Source organism: Diabrotica virgifera, chromosome 2 (genome assembly GCF_917563875.1).
Source record: "Diabrotica virgifera virgifera chromosome 2, PGI_DIABVI_V3a".
In the NCBI taxonomy this organism is placed as follows: Eukaryota; Metazoa; Arthropoda; class Insecta; order Coleoptera; family Chrysomelidae; genus Diabrotica; species Diabrotica virgifera.
This window is the reverse complement of record NC_065444.1, coordinates 185,339,921-185,359,433: the sequence shown is the minus strand read 5'-3', so window position 1 is coordinate 185,359,433 and position 19,513 is coordinate 185,339,921. Positions and strand designations below refer to the sequence as shown.

General features: G+C 32.7%; 2 protein-coding genes across 2 annotated transcripts in view; one reads left to right on the top strand and one right to left on the bottom strand.

Moving 5' to 3' along the window:
- Positions 1-19,513, bottom strand: part of LOC114338980 (kelch-like ECH-associated protein 1) — a 253,837-nt gene that overhangs the window by 193,163 nt on the left and 41,161 nt on the right. The gene's annotated exons all lie outside the window — the stretch shown is intronic.
- Positions 6,085-9,718, top strand: LOC126880315 (uncharacterized). The gene is made up of 2 exons (XM_050644118.1): positions 6,085-6,169; positions 6,750-9,718. The coding sequence occupies exon 2, from the start codon at positions 6,758-6,760 to the stop codon at positions 9,071-9,073; it is 2,316 nt and encodes a 771-aa protein (XP_050500075.1). The 5' UTR covers positions 6,085-6,169; positions 6,750-6,757; the 3' UTR covers positions 9,074-9,718.

The window sequence follows — 19,513 nt, the reverse complement described above, 5'->3', positions numbered from 1 at the left end:
GACGAGACATTCAGATCCATCGATTAGTCACGATGAAGCAATAATACCTTAGTTATTGTTTACATATATACTGTTGTTTAATTGTTTAAACGAACGCTGCGAAGTTCAAATATATTTATAAAGTGAAAATGGTATATTATTATACATCCCGCACTTAGGGCACAATAGCTCAGCCACCAGACCTAGTACCACGTCATGGCGATCTGCCTAATTGGAAAAGCATGCTAAGCTCCAGCCTTTTGGACCCGAAGGAAAGTACGCAGAAAATAGTTGTTATAAACTAGAAATGGGAAGTAAAACCAATCCAATAGAGAAACGAACCAAAGTCGACACAGGGGAGAAACTTTAAGAGGACAATCCAAAGAAGCAATCCAGGTGTAAAGAGACAAGGTAAGAATTTATCCTATTTTTATACTTCCTTTATCGAACTTTTATTATTATTTTCAAATTTTTATTATCATGATGGACCGAGTTTAAGGTATTGACATTATTTTATAGGGATTCTAAAATATAATATTCTTTAATATTCATTGACATGACATTTTACTAATGATTTAACTTAATATAACATAATATTTTTTTAATATAATGAGCAATGATTAGATTTACTTTAAATGTCGGCTAATTGGGAAACTTTTGAAAATAAATTAGATAGCCTGTTAAAAGAAAGTGATAAACAGAGTAAAAGAGCATTGAAAAAAGCAATACCCAAAAATATAGAAGTACGATTGGACATAATCAGCAACCTAATCACTACATATAACGAGTTCATTGCACTGGTAAGCAAAAACGAAGGAATCCTTAACGACGCTCAGCGTACTATTTGTAGCAATTATTTCTGCAAAATCAGGGATAAGGTTATCAGAACTTTCCAAGCTCTAGACTCAAGGATAATAGTTCCCGAGACGATTACACAACATATAAGAAAAGATATAGTGGAAGCACAGGACCACAGCGAAACTGAGGAAAACATGGCCTTAAATATGAACGACTTTCTAACTACAGCGAGTAGGGTGTTGTCCAGAGAATTCAATGGAGAAATCGGGAAGTTGCAAGCATTCGTGGATGCATTAGAATTCGTAAAATCGATACAAGAAGGGCACGAAAATACAGCAATAACACTGGTAAAATCAAGGCTTATTGGAAAAGCGAGAAGTCTAATCACGACAGAGGATTCCATCGAGAAAACTATAGACACATTAAAGAAAAATATAAAAGGAGATAGTCCTAAATTGGTAATAGCCAAGCTGAATAGGAAGAAACAAGCCCATAGGGACGCGACAACATACGCTACAGAAATAGAAGAATTGGTAGAACAACTGAAAACAGCGTATATAGCGGAAGGAATGCCCGGAGACCTGGTTAGAAAATACGCGGCAGAAGTAACAGTCAATACATTGACGCGAAATGCAAGTTCGGAAAGGGTAAGGATAATAATGGAAGCAGGGAAGTTTGACACACCACAGGAGGCGTTGACAAAATTTTTGTCAATAGACACGTCAGATGAGCAGCAGAATAGAGTGCTGAACTATAAGACCAACTTTAGAGGAAACAGTAGTAGAGGTCAGGACAGAAATTGGAATAGAAACAATTATGAGAGACAGCAAGGAGAATGGCGAAATAACAACGGTACTAGATATAGAGGAGACCCAAGATATAGGAGAAATCAGGAATATTATAATAGGGGAAACAGTAGATCAAATTTTAACAGAGCAAATAATGCCAATATTAGAACTTGCGAAAGCGAGAGTACAAGCGAAAATTCGCCTGAGGAAACGCAGTTGGGGTTTTGAATGGAAATAGGGTTAGGGTCAATCCCAACCGTCTCACAAAAGAAAGTAGCCATTATATTTACAACTTTGACTTAACACTCTCTAACTTTGTAGAAATTTACACAAAAATATCGAATAAAATACACACATTTATACTGGATACAGGAGCAGATATTTCCTTTTTAAAAATTGAGGATGATTTCCCACGCCAAGCAATACAAAGAAACTCAATAGTCAAAATAAAGGGAGTTACGCAAGGAGAATTACAAACGTTAGGGAGAGTAGACACTTTACTAAACATAAATGGAAACACTTTTCTTCATAGCTTCCAGGTAGTTAGGAAAGACTTTCCGATACCCACAGATGGAATAATCGGGAGAGACTTCATAACCAAATATCAATGTATGTTAGACTATTCCAACCTGAAACTACACGTAAAAACTGACGATGATTATTACATTAGTCTTAATATTCTTGATAACACAAATCAGAACAACATAGCAATTCCACCGAGATGCGAAATTTATAGATTAATCAATGGATTTAAAGGTATAAATGAGAATATAGTCGTAGAACAACAGGAAATTATACAAGGAGTTTTCATAGCAAGATCGATCATTTCAAGGAAAAACCCATATATCAAAATTTTGAATACAAACTATGAGAGTGCGATTATCAATACAAATGACATCAAAACATTGGAGCTGAACCTATTCAACATATATAAGGTGGAGAATGTTATGGAAAACAGGAAGAAAATATTGCAGGAATCACTGAATCTAGAAGTTCCTGAGTATGCGAAAGAGAAACTAGTAGCCTTGTGTGAAGATTTTGCAGACATCTTTGCATTAAAAAACGACATATTAACACATAATAATTTTTACGAACAGAAGCTACGGGTGAAGGATACTACCCCAGTATATATTAAAAATTATGGTACCCCACATTTTCAGACATCGGAAGTCAACGCGCAGGTAAACATAATGCTAAAGCAAGGTATCGTAGAACCTTCAACATCGGAATACAACAGTCCAGTAGTTTTAGTACCTAAAAAATCAATAGATGGAAGCAAGGCGTGGAGATTGTGCATTGATTTTAGACAACTTAATAAGAAGTTAGTCACAGATAAATTCCCGTTACCGCGCATAGATGCAATTCTAGATCAATTAGGAAGATCTAGGTGGTTTTCAGTCCTGGACCTAATGTCAGGTTTCCACCAAATCCCACTAGAAAAAGCCTCAAGAAAATACACCTCCTTCAGTACAGAGAAAGGATCATTTCAGTACACAAGATTACCGTTTGGGTTAAACATAAGCCCAAATAGCTTTTCAAGAATGATGTCGATAGCATTCTCAGGATTGACACCCGAAAAAGCATTCCTATATATGGACGATATAGTTGTAATAGGCATATCAGAAAATCATCACTTAACTAACTTAAGAAAGGTATTCGAAACATGCCGGAAATTCAACCTAAAGCTAAATCCTGAAAAATGCCAATTCTTCCGAAAAGAGGTTACTTACTTAGGGCATGATTTATCTCAAGACGGCGTACGACCAGATAAAGCAAAATATTCGGTAATTGAGAATTATCCTACCCCTACAAACGCTGATGAAGCAAAAAGATTTGTAGCTTTTTGTAATTATTACAGACGATTTATTAGGAAATTTGCAGAAATTTGTATACCGCTAAATAGATTGGCAAAGAAAAAAGTGAAATTTGAATGGTCGACAGAGTGCGAAAATTCTTTTCAGAAGCTAAAACTGGCATTAACAAACCCTCCTATACTTCAATATCCGGACTTCAACAAACAATTTATTTTGACAACGGATGCATCTAATACAGCATGTTCAGCAATTCTGAGTCAAAACTATGATGGTATAGATCTACCCATAGCATATGCATCACGTGCCTTCAAGAAAAGTGAAATCAATAAGCCTATAATTATGAAAGAACTGCTAGCTATACATTGGGGCATAAATCATTTTAAATGCTATCTATATGGGGCACCGAAATTTATTATTAAAACAGATCACAAACCATTGACCCATCTGTTCTCCATGACAGAACCTACATCTAAACTCACAAGAATTAGGCTAGATTTGGAGGAATACAACTTTGACATACACTACATCACAGGAAATAATAACTACGCGGATAGTATTTCAAGAATATCCGTGGATCAGCTGAAAGACTTATATATTGATAATACTCATATCTTGGCAATAACAAGGGCCCAAGCAAAAAGAAATGCAGGGTCTAAGGTAGAGTGCGGAAAGCCCGTCCCGAATCAAGCAAAGATTAACACTCACAGTCAGGGAAAAGCTGTAAGGAAGGTACTAAATAATTTAGAAGCACATAAGCTACCAATCCTGTCTTTTGTAGATAACCGTATTTCTCTCGAGATGAACATACGGATCAGAAACAGGATACGGGTTTGCGAAAGACTGCCTACCAATTTTACCAACTTTGATTTAGGTCAAGCGTTGGGAAAGCTTAATAAGCTTGCGGAGGCTAGAGGAATCAAAAGAATAAAAATATATACGAATGACGTTATTTTCACAAACTGCACAATCACAGAATTTATAGAGAAAGGAAATAAAGTATTAAAAAATATAGAAATATGCATTTGCGAAGTACCTAGAACAATAACGGAGAAAAAAGAAAAAAAGCAATTAATAGAGACCTATCATAACCACCCGATGTTTGGAGGCCATGTAGGGAATAATAGACTAATAAAGAAACTAAAAGCCAATTTTAAATGGAAAAATATGGAAAACGAAGTAAGACTGTATATCAAGAATTGCCACAAATGTCAAGTAAACAAACCAAAGAAAGGCCATACAGAGGAATTCGTAGTAACGGACACTTCCGAGAAACCATGGGATATAGTGTATATTGACACGGTAGGCCCATTCCCACGGAGCAGAGAAGGAAATCGGTATTGCATAACAATGCTCTGCGAACTGACGAAATACGCAGTAGTATCCCGGTGCAGGACAAGGAGGCGCATACAATAGCTAGGGGTATATTCGAAAACTTCATACCCACCTACGGGCTAATGAAACAAATAAGGACGGATCAAGGGACGGAATACAAAAACGAAATAATGTCGAGTTTGACGAAAATGCTCAACATCCAACATAACTTCTCGGTAGCTTACCACCCTCAATCGATAGGAAGCTGCGAAAAATTACATCGCACACTTAACGAGTACGTCAGGTGTTTCATCAACGAAGGTAAGGATGACTGGGATGAGTGGTGTAGAATGTTCACATACTGTTACAACACCACCCCCAATTCATACCATGGGTACACACCTTTTGAATTAGTATATGGGAGGCCAGCAAATATACCTGAGAACCTCACCTCTAACATCCAACCATGCTACAATATAGACGCATATTATAATGAGCTTAAGTATAAACTTCAGTTTGCGCATACCAGAGCCCGCAAAATTTTAATACAACAAAAAATAAACAGGCAGGGGCAAAGCCAAATCGTAGCATCACCTCAGAAATTCAAAGTAGGTGACTTAGTCTTAATTAAAAACGAAGAGAACACCAAATTCGATTCATTGTACAACGGTCCATATAGGATATCAGAGATAGGTAAAGTAAATTGCAAAATTGAGTTAAAACCGGGAAAAATAAAGGAAGTTCATAAGAATAGGCTATATTCATACAAGAAGTGAATTAGTGTGAAAGAAAGACTAAAATATATTTAATTTGTAAATAAGATTTAATCTGGTTATAAAATAGGTACCAATTTATTAGAATAAGGAATAATATAAATATTTTATTGCTATATTTTGGATAAAAATAGGATTTCTGTTAAGTTAGGGTGATAATATAGTTGAGGACTTATATCTGACGATATAAGCCCTCCTCTCTAAAAGGGGATGATGTAACATAGTACGTTAACCCTTAGCATTGAATAAAATATTATAAGTATAGTTTATAGTAATGTAAATATGTTTCGGCATTGACCGGTATTGACCTTATGATTTATTGTATATAAACGAACCAAAGAATTGACGAGACATTCAGATCCATCGATTAGTCACGATGAAGCAATAATACCTTAGTTATTGTTTACATATCGCACATGCTAAAGAAAAGTGACACTATACGAAATTTACGTATTTTGTACCGATGGCGGCATCTACTACAAAATTTAGAATTACACAATACAATAAAACTACCATTTTTCTAGTACAACTATTTCCGACTAGATGGCAGAAATCCGTTTTGTCATTTTCTGAAAGATGATATTCTACAATATTGAAAATCGTCATTATATCAGTGGTGACGAACGTGATTACTACAACTTAACATTCAAATTGTGAAATAACGTCTTCTTCAGTTTAAGGACACTTTACCTGTATCAGTTTTAAGGTTAGTATTGACTTTGCAATTAGGAATAACGTCACTTTATTTTTAATGTCACTTTGGCTTTTGGTTTGTAGTATTAATAGCTAAATTAGCCGCTTCCAAAAGTGACATTTATTGTTTAGTGCCACTGTTCCGTATACATCTTGTAAATATAATTGACTTTGTGGTTAGCAATAACGCCACTTTGTCTTTAGTGTCATTGTAGCTGTTAATTTATAATATTAATAGCTGCAGCAAGTGCTACCGTTGCGTCATGTTTTGTTTAGTGACATTGTTGTTTATACGATTCTTTAAATATATGATTACATTTGGCTTTTATGTCGTAATTTACTGGAAACTTGAGACTGTTAATTATTAAAATTTTTAAGCACGATAGTTGTGTCATCGTTTTTTTTATTTGGTTTATTCAATCTATTAATATAAATTTTCATTTTTTAACAAAGATAATAACACACTAATCACATAGATACTAATATCATAATTTTTAAAATCCGTTATTTGTAAATAAAATCTGAGAAAAACTATAAAAATCGTTATTTTGAAGTTCACCTTTATGCTTCTGATGCTCAATATTTTCTTTTAGACTTCAGAATGCCGTTTCGTGGACGAATATTGGTAGAGCTAGCTAGTAAATCTGTCAATCCACCTAACTCAACACAAATATACGAGAATTGTAATATTGCACATGATCCAGTTCCAACGGAAAAGCAAATTATTAACGAGGAGGTCTTACTGTCAACAGCATCTAATGTGGAAGACCCCAATTCAAATACTCCCATATTATTGAATGCTACAGATCTAAGTGAACACAGTAATAATACTGTGGACAATAATGTTTCCGATTTTTCTCCAGTGTCAGACGCCGATAAAGAATATTTGCCATATTCGTCCAAAAAGAAACGCCGTTACAAAAATTTGCTGGGACCACCCAATACAAAAAAGCTACGCAGGGCCTCTTCTAGCTCCGACTCCTCTTCAAGCTCTGATACTTCTTCTAGCACCACTTCGTCTTGCTCATCTTGCTCGTCTTGCTCATCTTCCAACTCAGGTTTGTCAACTAGTTCACTATCAGGCACTCATAAAAGCGAATCAGTAAAACATCCCGTTTATGTTGCTATGGAAAACAACATTTCTGTCGAAAGCATTAACATGCGACAAAATGCTCTTGAAAATTATAATGATATTTTAGGTTTGGTACAACCCGACAATCAATTAGCGCTACCCTCAGTTACGCCGTCAGATTCTGCTACAGGCATTCAAAATCTGTCCTCCAAACAAGCAGACGATAGCGTTGTGCCAAAAATAGTTAGAAGACCTGAACAAAGTAGGAAGGCAGTTGCTAAAACTTTGAGAAATTCAGGACAGGAATACCTGTCAGCTTCTCGTAACCGTAGGGTTATACCTGCAAGAAAAATGGGATCTCCATGTACAACTCAATGCCGTTTAAAATGTGCTGATCACATTTCAGAAGAAATTCGAAAACAAATATTTGATAGCTATTGGGCTATGGGATCGCTGACACGTCAGAGAGAATTTATTGCAAGGAGTATGGTACCTGTTATCCCAAAATATCAGTACAAAATGGTTAACAGTAACAGGAAACTTAAACAATCTTTTCATTTGAAAGTAGATACATCTAAGACAGTGCGAGTATGTAAAATTTTTTTTAAGAATACTCTTGGAATATCTGATCGTCCAATACGTACTGTAATATCAAAGATGGACAACAAAGGAATAATTGATACGGAACAGAGAGGAAAACATGGAAAACATGCAAAATTAAATGATAGCTTATTATCCGCTGTACGAAATCACATAAATGGAATTCCACGAATAGAAAGTCACTATTTAAGACAACAAACCACCAGGGAATTCATTGATGGAGGTAAAACAGTTTCAGACCTCTATAGAGATTATAAGGAAGATTGTATTAGAAAAAATCTTTCATTTGTGGATATTCAAATTTATAGAAAAATTTTTAAAACTGACTTCAATATTAGCTTCTTTGTCCCAAAAAAAGATCAATGTGATCTTTGTGCAGCATACAACATCGCTCAAGCAGGTAATAAGGAAGCTCTTCAAGAAAAATATAATATTCATATTTCTGAAAAAGAGAAAAGTCGAGAAGAAAAGAATAACGATAAACTATTGGTATGCGACAATGTAATAGTAGCATGTTACGACCTACAAGCTGTTTTGCCCTGTCCAAGAGGTGATATCTCAGTCTTTTACTACAAAAGTAAAATGAATTGTTTTAATTTCACTATATCGGCAATAGGAAGAGACCACACTGAGTGTTTTTTCTGGAACGAAGTAGAGGACCAACGTGGAGCAAATGAAATAGCAAGTTGTGTTCTTAAATATATTAGAAAGATGTCAGAAATGACTGTATCTACTAACCTTAATATTATTTTCTACTCAGATAACTGCAGTGGTCAACAAAAGAACCAATTTATGATTTCTTTGTACGTTTATTGCTTGCTAACTTTAAAAAACTTGACTTCAATTACACATAAGTTTCTAATAAAAGGTCATAGACAAAATGAAGGTGACGCTGCCCACTCTACAATCGAAAGAGAAGTAAAGAAAACTTTAAGGTCCGGTCCTATTTATGTGCCTTCGCAATACATTACCGCAATACGAAAAGCAAAGAAAAAAGGCAATCCTTATACAGTAAATGAATTATGTTATAAAGATTTTTACGATATCAAGCAACTTGCAAATCTAGTTAACTTACAACGAAACAAAAAAGGTGAAACCGTAAAACTGACTGATATTAAAATAATAAGAATTGAAAGAGATGAAGATAATATTAAAGTAACTTACAAAAATTCGTACCTCGAAGACTATAAAGAGATTGATATAGATGGTTCTAACAGGTGTAAAACACGGAAAATCGACCAATGATTCAGCAGTTCCCATTAAAGCAATTATATTCCACACGACTTTCTTTGAGCGAATTAAAGAAAAAACACATACAAAGCATGATAGACCAAAATATAATACCTGAATATTATAGTGTATCGTATTATAATAATATTTTATAATTTTTTCTATTTTTTTTCTAACTTTTTATGTTAATTTCATTCCGATATATTTTCAAATTGTGTAGCCAACGGTATACATTAAGCTTTTTTATATTTTTAAGAATGTTGTAACTTGTTATTTTCAATAAAAAATTATGTAACTATAAAAATATTTCACTGCTTATACTATATTAAATGATTTTATTAATTTTTTTACTAGTATCAGACTCGGAAACAGAAAAACTACCTAATTAAGTGTATAGGGTAATAAATAAGGTTTTTTTTGAAATATATTTCAGTCACGAACTTTATTTCTAAAAGAGCATATTTCGCAACAAAGTTTGTCAAAAACTTTAAACGCCGATTCTGCAAAATTGACTATTTTGGATAGTGTCACTTTTCTTTAGCATGTGCGATATATACTGTTGTTTAATTGTTTAAACGAACGCTGTGAAGTTCAAATATATTTATAAAGTGAAAATGGTATATTATTATACATCCCGCACTTAGGGCACAATAGCTCAGCCACCAGACCTAGTACCACGTCAAGCACCACCGCCTCTTCTTCTATCACAGAATTTACAGAGGTCCAAGAAGACTTAAATATAAATTTGTCAAAATGCTATACAGCAGATATTTATCAATACCTTCCTTTAATTTCAGTAATTGTACTATTTCGAATATTAATGTTTACAATAATAAAACTACCACTAAGGAAAATTAAACTTTGAATAAAGAAAAAATTGTTGTTTATCGTTAAGTAAACAAAAATTTAAACTAAGATATCTTTATTTCTGAAAAGTACGGTCCACGGAAAAGTTTTGTAACGAACTCGTGAATTAAAATGGCGATTAACAATCTCGAACATTAACCCGCTCGCCCCACTCACGCGTTAAAATATCTCAATTGTTAATCGCCCTTATTCTACATCTATATCTATTCTATATTTACATTCCGCCCAGATCTAGATTGGATGTTTATTCCAATCACATTGATACTGTAAAACTAATTATGAATAAGTATAAAGATTCTAAACTAGTATTATTTGGGGATTATAATCTACCAAATCTGATATGGGACGGTGAGACGACTGCTAAAAATATAAGTAATGATACTGAAATTTTGTTTTGTGACGAGTTAAATTTTTTAGGTTTAAATTTTTTTTTAAATCAATATAATTATTTTAAAAACCAGTATGACCCAATTCTTGATCTGTGTTTCTCTGATACTTATTTAAATCTAAAAAAAAGCGGAAGCTTTAATGACGTGTGACAGGTATCATCCCTCACTTAAAGCATTAATATTATTTGATAATCAATATATCAGTTTGGAAACTAATATTTATTATAACTTTCACAAGGCGGATTATGGTGCCTTGAATAATTATTTGCTTCAGATCAATTGGATTGAGTTGTACTGTTTAGAGGATGTAAATGACATTTTAGATGCTTTTTATTTCATTATTTGGAACGCAATTGAACTTTTTGTACCAAAGATATCTGTAAAAAGATCGTTTCCTGTTTGGTTCTCATCTGAACTTAAGAGTAAAGTCATTAGATAGATATAGAAACCCTAAGTTAAAAGTTCCTTTATTACAGGATCTTTTAATAAAGGACAAATACAGGATATGTCTAATGAGAGTTATCGGAAACGCAGTTTTAAGGAATCTCTTATTTTGACAAATGACACATTAAATATTTTTGTAAATATAAAAATAACTTATAAAATTCTATTTGTTGATAAAAACATAAATATAAGTGAAGTTAGACGCCTTTCTTTTCTTGTTTCTTCACATAATTTGGCAAATTTGTGACATTTTTGACACGTTACGTCAAAATAAAGGATCCTTTATTAAAAGATTTTTGTCCTCTATTTTTCCTTAAATACGGGCGGCCTGTATTTTATTACAGGACAAAAATAAAGGACGTGATACTGCGCTTGCGTATATGTCAAAATAAAGGATCTTTTATTAAAGGACGTTGTTAAATAGGGTTTCGATATCTCTCTATTGCCAAAAAGATTGCGCATAAAAAATATAAAACTACAAATAAGTATCACCACTATATTGAATTTAAAACTTTGAGAGATGAATGCTCATCACTCACTGAGCAGTCTTACAATGCTTACGTTTCAAAGATGGAAGTGAGAATAAATGAGAACGCTGGTGAATTTTGCAAGTTCATCAAAAATAAAACCAACGGACATGGTGCTCTCCCTGGCTCTATGTTTCTAGGTGAGGAAAGTGAGAATGACAAACAAAAAATAACAGAGTTGTTTGCGAAACATTTTGGTACTGTATACAGCACTTTTAATGGTAAATCTCTGGATAACCTGGAGAGTAATGAATTTTTCTCACAACAGCTGGAGGTGGAAATTAGTAACCTCGAAGTCACTTTTGACAATTTACTGAATGTGTTGTTGTCATTAAATGTCAATAAAGGGGTTGGCCCTGATTTGATACCGAATTTGTTCCTAAGAGAAAGTGCAGTGTCCTTGTGTGAACCATTAGTATTAGTATATGTTCTTAATAAATCTCTCCAGACGGGAATTTTCCCGAACAGATTAAAACATTCCTTTGGATAATAGTTTTAGGAACATTATTACGGACAACCAACATGGATTTGTAGGCGGACGTTCTAATCTCACTAACCTCTTTTTGTATATCGATAGTATAGGTACAGCAATGGATGAGGGTTACGAGGTGCACTCTATATACACCGATTTCAGTAAGGCCTTTGACCTACTAGATCATAATGTCTTAATTACAAAGCTGAGAAACTTTGGTATCACTGGTTCTTTATTAGCTTGGTTTACTTCGTATTTGCAAGGAAGAACATTGCAAGTAAGATCAGCAGGATGTGTTTCTAATGGATTTGAAGCCGTGTCAGGAGTTCCGCAGGGTTCCCATTTGGGTCCTAAGCTTTTTCTGTTGTTTTTAAATGATATTGGTAGGAACTTTAAATCTGAATATCTGATATTTGCAGACGACCTAAAGATATTTAAATGCATTAGGTCAGAATCTGATTGTGAGGGTTTGCAGAGAGACTTGAATTCTTTAGTACATTGGTGCCAGGAAAATAATCTTAGATTGAATGCTTCGAAATGCTAATATATTATTTTTTCACGTAATAAGACCACCAGTGATTTTAAATACAAGATAGGAGATGTGGATTTATCTAGGGTTCAGGTAATTAAGGATTTAGGTGTGTTACTGGATAGTAAGCTAAGTTTCGTGGACCATTATGATGCCATTATTGCGCGTGCTAATCAGACATTAGGGTTGGTCATCAGAATGTCATATGATTTTAATAATTTGTTTGTAATTGTGAGATTGTTTTTGAGTTATGTTCGTTCATTACTAGAGTATTGTTCAGTGATTTGGAGTCCAAGTTATGACAATCACAAATATCGAATTGAATCGATTCAAAATAAATTCGTTAGATATCTGCGGTATAGATTAGGTACTAGAGGAATGCAATTGAATTCCAGTCAGGTCATACAGATGTTTCATTTGCACCGTCTAGAGGATCGCAGGCGATACTTTGACCTTAATTTCGTATTTAAGGTGTTAAATGGTATTATTGTTGCACCTAGCATTCTGGGTCGAATAGATTTTTATGTTCCAGCTAGGAATTTGAGAAGATGTCCCTTGCTATCCGCTAGATCGTCAATACACGTCATGCAGAAAATATGCCTTTAAATAGAATTGTTTCTAGTGTAAATGAGTTTCCAAATATAGACTTTATGGGAGTTACACTAAATGCTTTTGAAAGGACTATTTCACGTGAATTATTTTAATTTGATTTTAATTTTTTGATGTCGTTGGTTTAATTGTAAGTAATTAAGTTAACTTGTGTTCAATGTTTAATTTTGACTTTTAATTTTAATTGTAAAATGGAGTTTTCCGTCAATAAATATTAATTAATTATTAATAGGCCTTGGGCCCGCATATACAATTATTATTTATGACCACACCGTTGAAACTTTTTGTACTTGTTATTTGGGTGGAGTCGGACAAATTTTGAGCTTGGCGCATTATGGTAGTGGGGCGTTTGTCTGTCAAGCGGTGACGAAGTTGTCAATTTTATGCAAGAAAAAAATTTATTACCACATTGGTCATTCTATTTTAATCAATGGATTTTATCATATAAACAACGAAAACAATTTTGTCGGACAAAAATATTGGGGCATATGACGCGTCGGACACGCTAAATATGTCAAATTTATAAAAATAATAAATTTATTACCACATGGCTAATTTTAACAGAATCTACCATAAAACATTTTTACAATAATGTGGTAACCTTGTCGGACAATTTTCACGGGGCATATGCGCAGTCGGACGCGCCGAAGATGTCAATTTCCTGAAATTTTTTTATTTACAACCATTTTTCCGACAACATTAGTAGGTTATAAGTAATTATATTCTTAATCAAAAAATCAAAGTGTCGGACAAAAATATTGGGGCAACTCGACAGTCGGACAAAAAATTTAATTTTTATTAGTAAAGTATACTTTCAAATTATGCTGGGTTCGTGTATCCCTTATCTTTACAACCATTTTTCCGACAAAAGTAGTAGGTTATAAGTAATTATATTCTTAAACAAAAAATATAATTGTCTGACAAAAATGTTGGGGCAAACGAACAGAAAACTTAATTCTTTTAGGCTATCGACGAGGAGGTATTATCAAAAAAAAATTTTAAAACAGTGTTTCTCGGTTACTTTTGAATCGATTTAGCTGAAAATTGGTACACACACTAAGTAAAGCATTTAAAAGGGTATGACGTAGATCGGAACCCAAAATTTTCTTAAAAAATTTTCCGACAAGAGGGAAAATTTTAGAAAAATTGTGATCTGATAATTTGTGTACATACTCCTTGAACAACGACAAACATCGTTCTGTATTTTTTCTCGAATTAAAAAAAAAATTTTCAGCACATGTATCAGGTTATAAGTAGTTATATTCCAAATCAAAAAATCTAAGTGCCCGACATAAATAGTGGGGCACATCCAAAGTCGGACAAAAAATTTAATTTTTATTAATAAACTATACTTTTAAACTATTCTGGGTTCGTGCATCCCTTAACTTTACAACCATTTTTCCGACAAAAGTAGCAGGATAAAAGTAATCATACTCTTAAACAAAAAATGTAATTGTCTGACAAAAATGTTGGGGCAAACGAACAGGAAACTTAATTCTTTTAGGCTATGGACGAGGAGGTATTATCCAAAAATATTTTAAAACAGTTTTTCTCGGTTATTTTTGAATCGATTTAGCTGAATATTGGTACACACACTAAGTAAAACATTTAAAAGGGTATGACGTAGAGCTGTACCCAAAATTTTCCCAAAAAAATTTCGGACAAGAGGGAAAATTTTAGAAAAATTGTGATCTGATATTTGCGTACATACTCCTTGAACAACGACAAACATGGTTCTGTAGTTTTTTTTTTCCAATTAAAAAAAATTTCCGACACAAGTATCAGGTTATAAGTAGTTATATTCTAAATCAAAAAATCTAAGTGTCCGACAAAAATATTGGGTCAAATCCAAAGTCGGACAAAAAATTTAATTTTTATTAATAAACTGTCTTTTAAACAATACTGGGTTCGTGCAACCCTTACCTTTAAAACCATTTTTCCGACAACATTAGTAGGTTATAAGTAATTAAATTCTTAATCAAAAAATCAAAGTGTCGGACAAAAATATTGGGGCAACTCGACAGTCGGACAAAAAATTTAATTTTTATTAGTAAAGTATACTTTCAAATTATGCTGGGTTCGTGCATCCCTTATCTTTACAACCATTTTTCCGACAAAAGTAGTAGGTTACAAGTAATTTTATTCTTAAACAGAAAATGTAATTGTCTGACAAAAATGTTGGGGCAAACGAACAGAAAACTTAATTCTTTTAGGCTATCGACGAGGAGGTATTATCAAAAAAAAAATTTAAAACAGTTTTTCTCGGTTATTTTTGAATCGATTTAGCTGAATATTGGTACACACACTAAGTAAAACATTTAAAAGGGTATGACGTAGAGCTGTACCCAAAATTTTCCCAAAAAAATTTCGGACAAGAGGGAAAATTTAAAAAAAATTGTGATCTGATATTTGCGTACATACTCCTTGAACAACGACAAACATCGTTCTGTAGTTTTTTTTCCAATTAAAAAAAATTTCCGACACAAGTATCAGGTTATAAGTAGTTATATTCTAAATAAAAAAATCTAAGTGTCCGACAAAAATATTGGGTCAAATCCAAAGTCGGATAAAAATTTAATTTTTATTAATAAACTGTCTTTTAAAAAATACTGGGTTCGTGCAACCCTTACCTTTAAAACCATTTTTCCGACAACATTAGTAGGTTATAAGTAATTATATTCTTAATAAAAAAATCAAAGTGTCGGACAAAAATATTGGGGCAACTCGACAGTCGGACAAAAAATTTAATTTTTATTAGTAAAGTATACTTTCAAATAATGCTGGGTTCGTGCATCCCTTATCTTTACAACCATTTTTCCGACAAAAGTAGTAGGTTACAAGTAATTATATTCTTAAACAAAAAATGTAATTGTCTGACAAAAATGTTGGGGCAAACGAACAGAAAACTTAATTTTTTTAGGCTATCGACGAGGAGGTATTATCAAAAAAAAAATTTAAAAGAGTGTTTCTCGGTTACTTTTGAATCGATTTAGCTGAAAATTGGTACACACGCTAAGTAAAGCATTTAAAGGGTATGACGTAGATCGGAACCCAAAATTTTCTTAAAAAATTTTCCGACAAGAGGGAAAATTTTAGAAAAATTGTGATCTGATAATTTGTGTACATACTCCTTGAACAACGACAAACATCGTTCTGTATTTTTTTCTCAAATTAAAAAAAAATTTCAGCACATGTAGCAGGTTATAAGTAGTTATATTCCAAATCAAAAAATCTAAGTGTCCGACAAAAATATTGGGGCAAAGCCAAAGTCAGACAAAAAATTTAATTTTTATTGATAAACTATACTTTTAAATTATGCTGGGTTCGTGTATCCCTTATCTTTACAACCATTTTTCCGACAAAGGTAATAAGTTACAAGTAATTATATTCTTAAACAAAAAATGTAAATTGTTTGACAAAAATCTTGGGGCAAACGAACAGAAAACTTAATTCTTTTAGGCTATCGACGAGAAAGTAATATCAAAAAATTTTAAAAGAGTTTTCTCGGTTATTTTTGAATCGATTTAGCTCAAAATTGGTACACACACTAAGTAAAATGTTTAAAAGGGTATGACGTAGATCTGTGCCCAAAATTTTCTTAAAAAATTTTCCGACAAGTGGGAAAATTTTAGAAAAATTGTGATCTGATATTTGCTTATATACTCCTTGAACAACGACAAACATCGTTCTGTATTTTTTTATCGAATTAAAAAAAAATTTCAGCACATGTATCAGGTTATAAGTAGTTATATTCCAAATCAAAAAATCTAAGTTCCCGACATAAATAGTGGGGCACATCCAAAGTCGGACAAAAAATTTAATTTTTATTAATAAACTATACTTTTAAACTATTCTGGGTTCGTGCATCCCTTATCTTTACAACCATTTTTCCGACAAAAGTAGTAGGATACAAGTAATTATACTCTTAAACAAAAAATTTAATTGTCTGACAAAAATGTTGGGGCAAACGAACAGGAAACTTAATTCTTTTAGGCTATGGACGAGGAGGTATTATCCAAAAATATTTTAAAACAGTTTTTCTCGGTTATTTTTGAATCGATTTAGCTGAAAATTAATACACACACTAAGTAAAACATTTAAAAGGGTATGACGTAGAGCTGTACCCAAAATTTTCCCAAAAAAATTTCGGACAAGAGGGAAAATTTTAGAAAAATTTTGATGTGATATTTGCGTACATACTCCTTGAACAACGACAAATATCGTTCTGTAGTTTTTTTTCTCGAAATAAAAAAAAATTTCCGACACAAGTATCAGGTTATAAGTAGTTATATTCCAAATCAAAAAATCTAAGTGTCCGACAAAAATATTGGGGCAAATCCAAAGTCGGACAAAAAATTTAATTTTTATTGATAAACTATACTTTTAAATTATGCTGGATTCGTGTATCCCTTATCTTTACAACCATTTTTCCGACAAAGGTAGTAAGTTACAAGTAATTATATTCTTAAACAAAAAATGTAATTGTTTGACAAAAATCTTGGGGCAAACGAACAGAAAACTTAATTCTTTTAGGCTATCGACGAGAAAGTAATATCAAAAAATTTTAAAAGAGTTTTCTCGGTTATTTTTGAATCGATTTAGCTCAAAATTGGTACACACGCTAAGTAAAACATTTAAAAGGGTATGACGTAGAGCTGTACCCAAAATTTTCTTAAAAATTTTTCCGACAGGAGGGAGAATTTTAGAAAAATTTTGATCTGATATTTGCTTACATACTCCTTGAACAACGACAAACATCGTTCTGTAGTTTTTTTTTCCAATTAAAAAAAATTTCCGACACAAGTATCAGGTTATAAGTAGTTATATTCTAAATCAAAAAATCTAATATTTATATTCACCATTTAATGAATTTAATATTCACCATTGGCGCGCATACGGGTAATATGAGCCGAAAAATACGTAATTTAATATGAAGTCAAAAATGTGTAAAAATTATTTTTTTTTTTAAATTGTACCAAAACGCCCCATTATTTTTGTCCGACAAGTGATCCAATATACATTACACATGTAAAAAAACAGTACAAAATAAAAATAACATCTGTGGTAATAAATAAAAAATTTTCAGGAAATTGACATCTTCGGCGCGTCCGACTGCGCATATGCCCCGTGAAAATTGTCCGACAAGGTTACCACATTATTGAAAAAAGGTTTTATGGTAGATACCGTTAAAATTATCCATGTGGTAATAAATTTATTATTTTCATAAATTTTAAGTTATTTTTTGGGTGTAACTACAATGATATTATGCTAAAAATGATGGTGTATCGCATATTTAAAATGCGTTTATCTCGAAAACGGTTGAGTTTAGGAAGATGAAAGAAGTATACCTTTTTTAAGTAAAACTAATAGGAAAATAAAAATTTTAATGTCAAAATTATACAGAGTGAGGGATAAAAGAAATTGAACGTAATAAATGAGTGCTGAAAGGCATATGTGGCGCCCTCTGGGTAATGCATAATTTTTGGTAAGAAATTTAGATTTCTCGACTCAAGAAACCCCCAGATATAAAATTTCATGTTGTTATCTCATACCTATCAGGAAATATTCAATAATAAATAAAAAAAAAGTTTAACTTTGACACCCTGTATCTCGGCTATTATAAACTTTGTACTAAGGTAAGTTAGCTTAAATCGGCCTATTTTAACCTCAGGAACCTGAGGTTAAGCTATGGCCCATTCTTTACCAAACACCCTGTATGCATAAAAATTACTTTTTCTTTTAATTGTACCAAAACGCCCCATTATTTTTGTCCGACAAGTGATCCAATATGCATTACACATGTAAAAGAACAGTACAAAATAAAAATGACATCTGTGGTAATAAATAAAAAATTTTCAGGAAATTGACATCTTCGGCGCGTCCGACTGCGCATATGCCCCGTGAAAATTGTCCGACAAGGTTACCACATTATTGTAAAAAGGTTTTATGATAGATACCGTTAAAATTATCGATGTGGTAATAAATTTATTATTTTCATAAATTTGACATATTTAGCGTGTCCGACGCGTCATATGCCCCAATATTTTTGTCCGACAAAATTGTTTTCGTTGTTTATATGATAAAATCCATTGATTAAAATAGAATGACCAATGTGGTAATAAATTTTTTTCTTGCATAAAATTGACAACTTCGTCACCGCTTGACAGAAAAACGCCCCACTACCATAATGCGCCAAGCTCAAAATTTGTCCGACTCCACAAAAATAACAAGTACAAAAAGTTTCAACGGTGTGGTCATAAATAATAATTGTATATGCGGGCCCAAGGCCTATAATACACTTATTGGTTAAATAACTATTAATATCACAAGAGAGTGAGAATAAATTGAAAATAATCCGACAATTTTTCGAAGACTTATTGCTTGGCAATAGACAAGAGAGCCCGCAGGGATCGAGTGACTCCGAATGGCAACAAGTTTGAGAAACAAACTGGAGAATTGTTTTCTTATTATTTATTCTTATTATTTTTTAATACTCACATACAAAATTCAAGTCTTTGTAAATAAACATTCAGTAACATGATTTATCACAAATATTGTTTTATAACTTGTCAAAGTGAACAGCTTGAGCAGGTTTAGCAAATATTCAGACGAAGATAT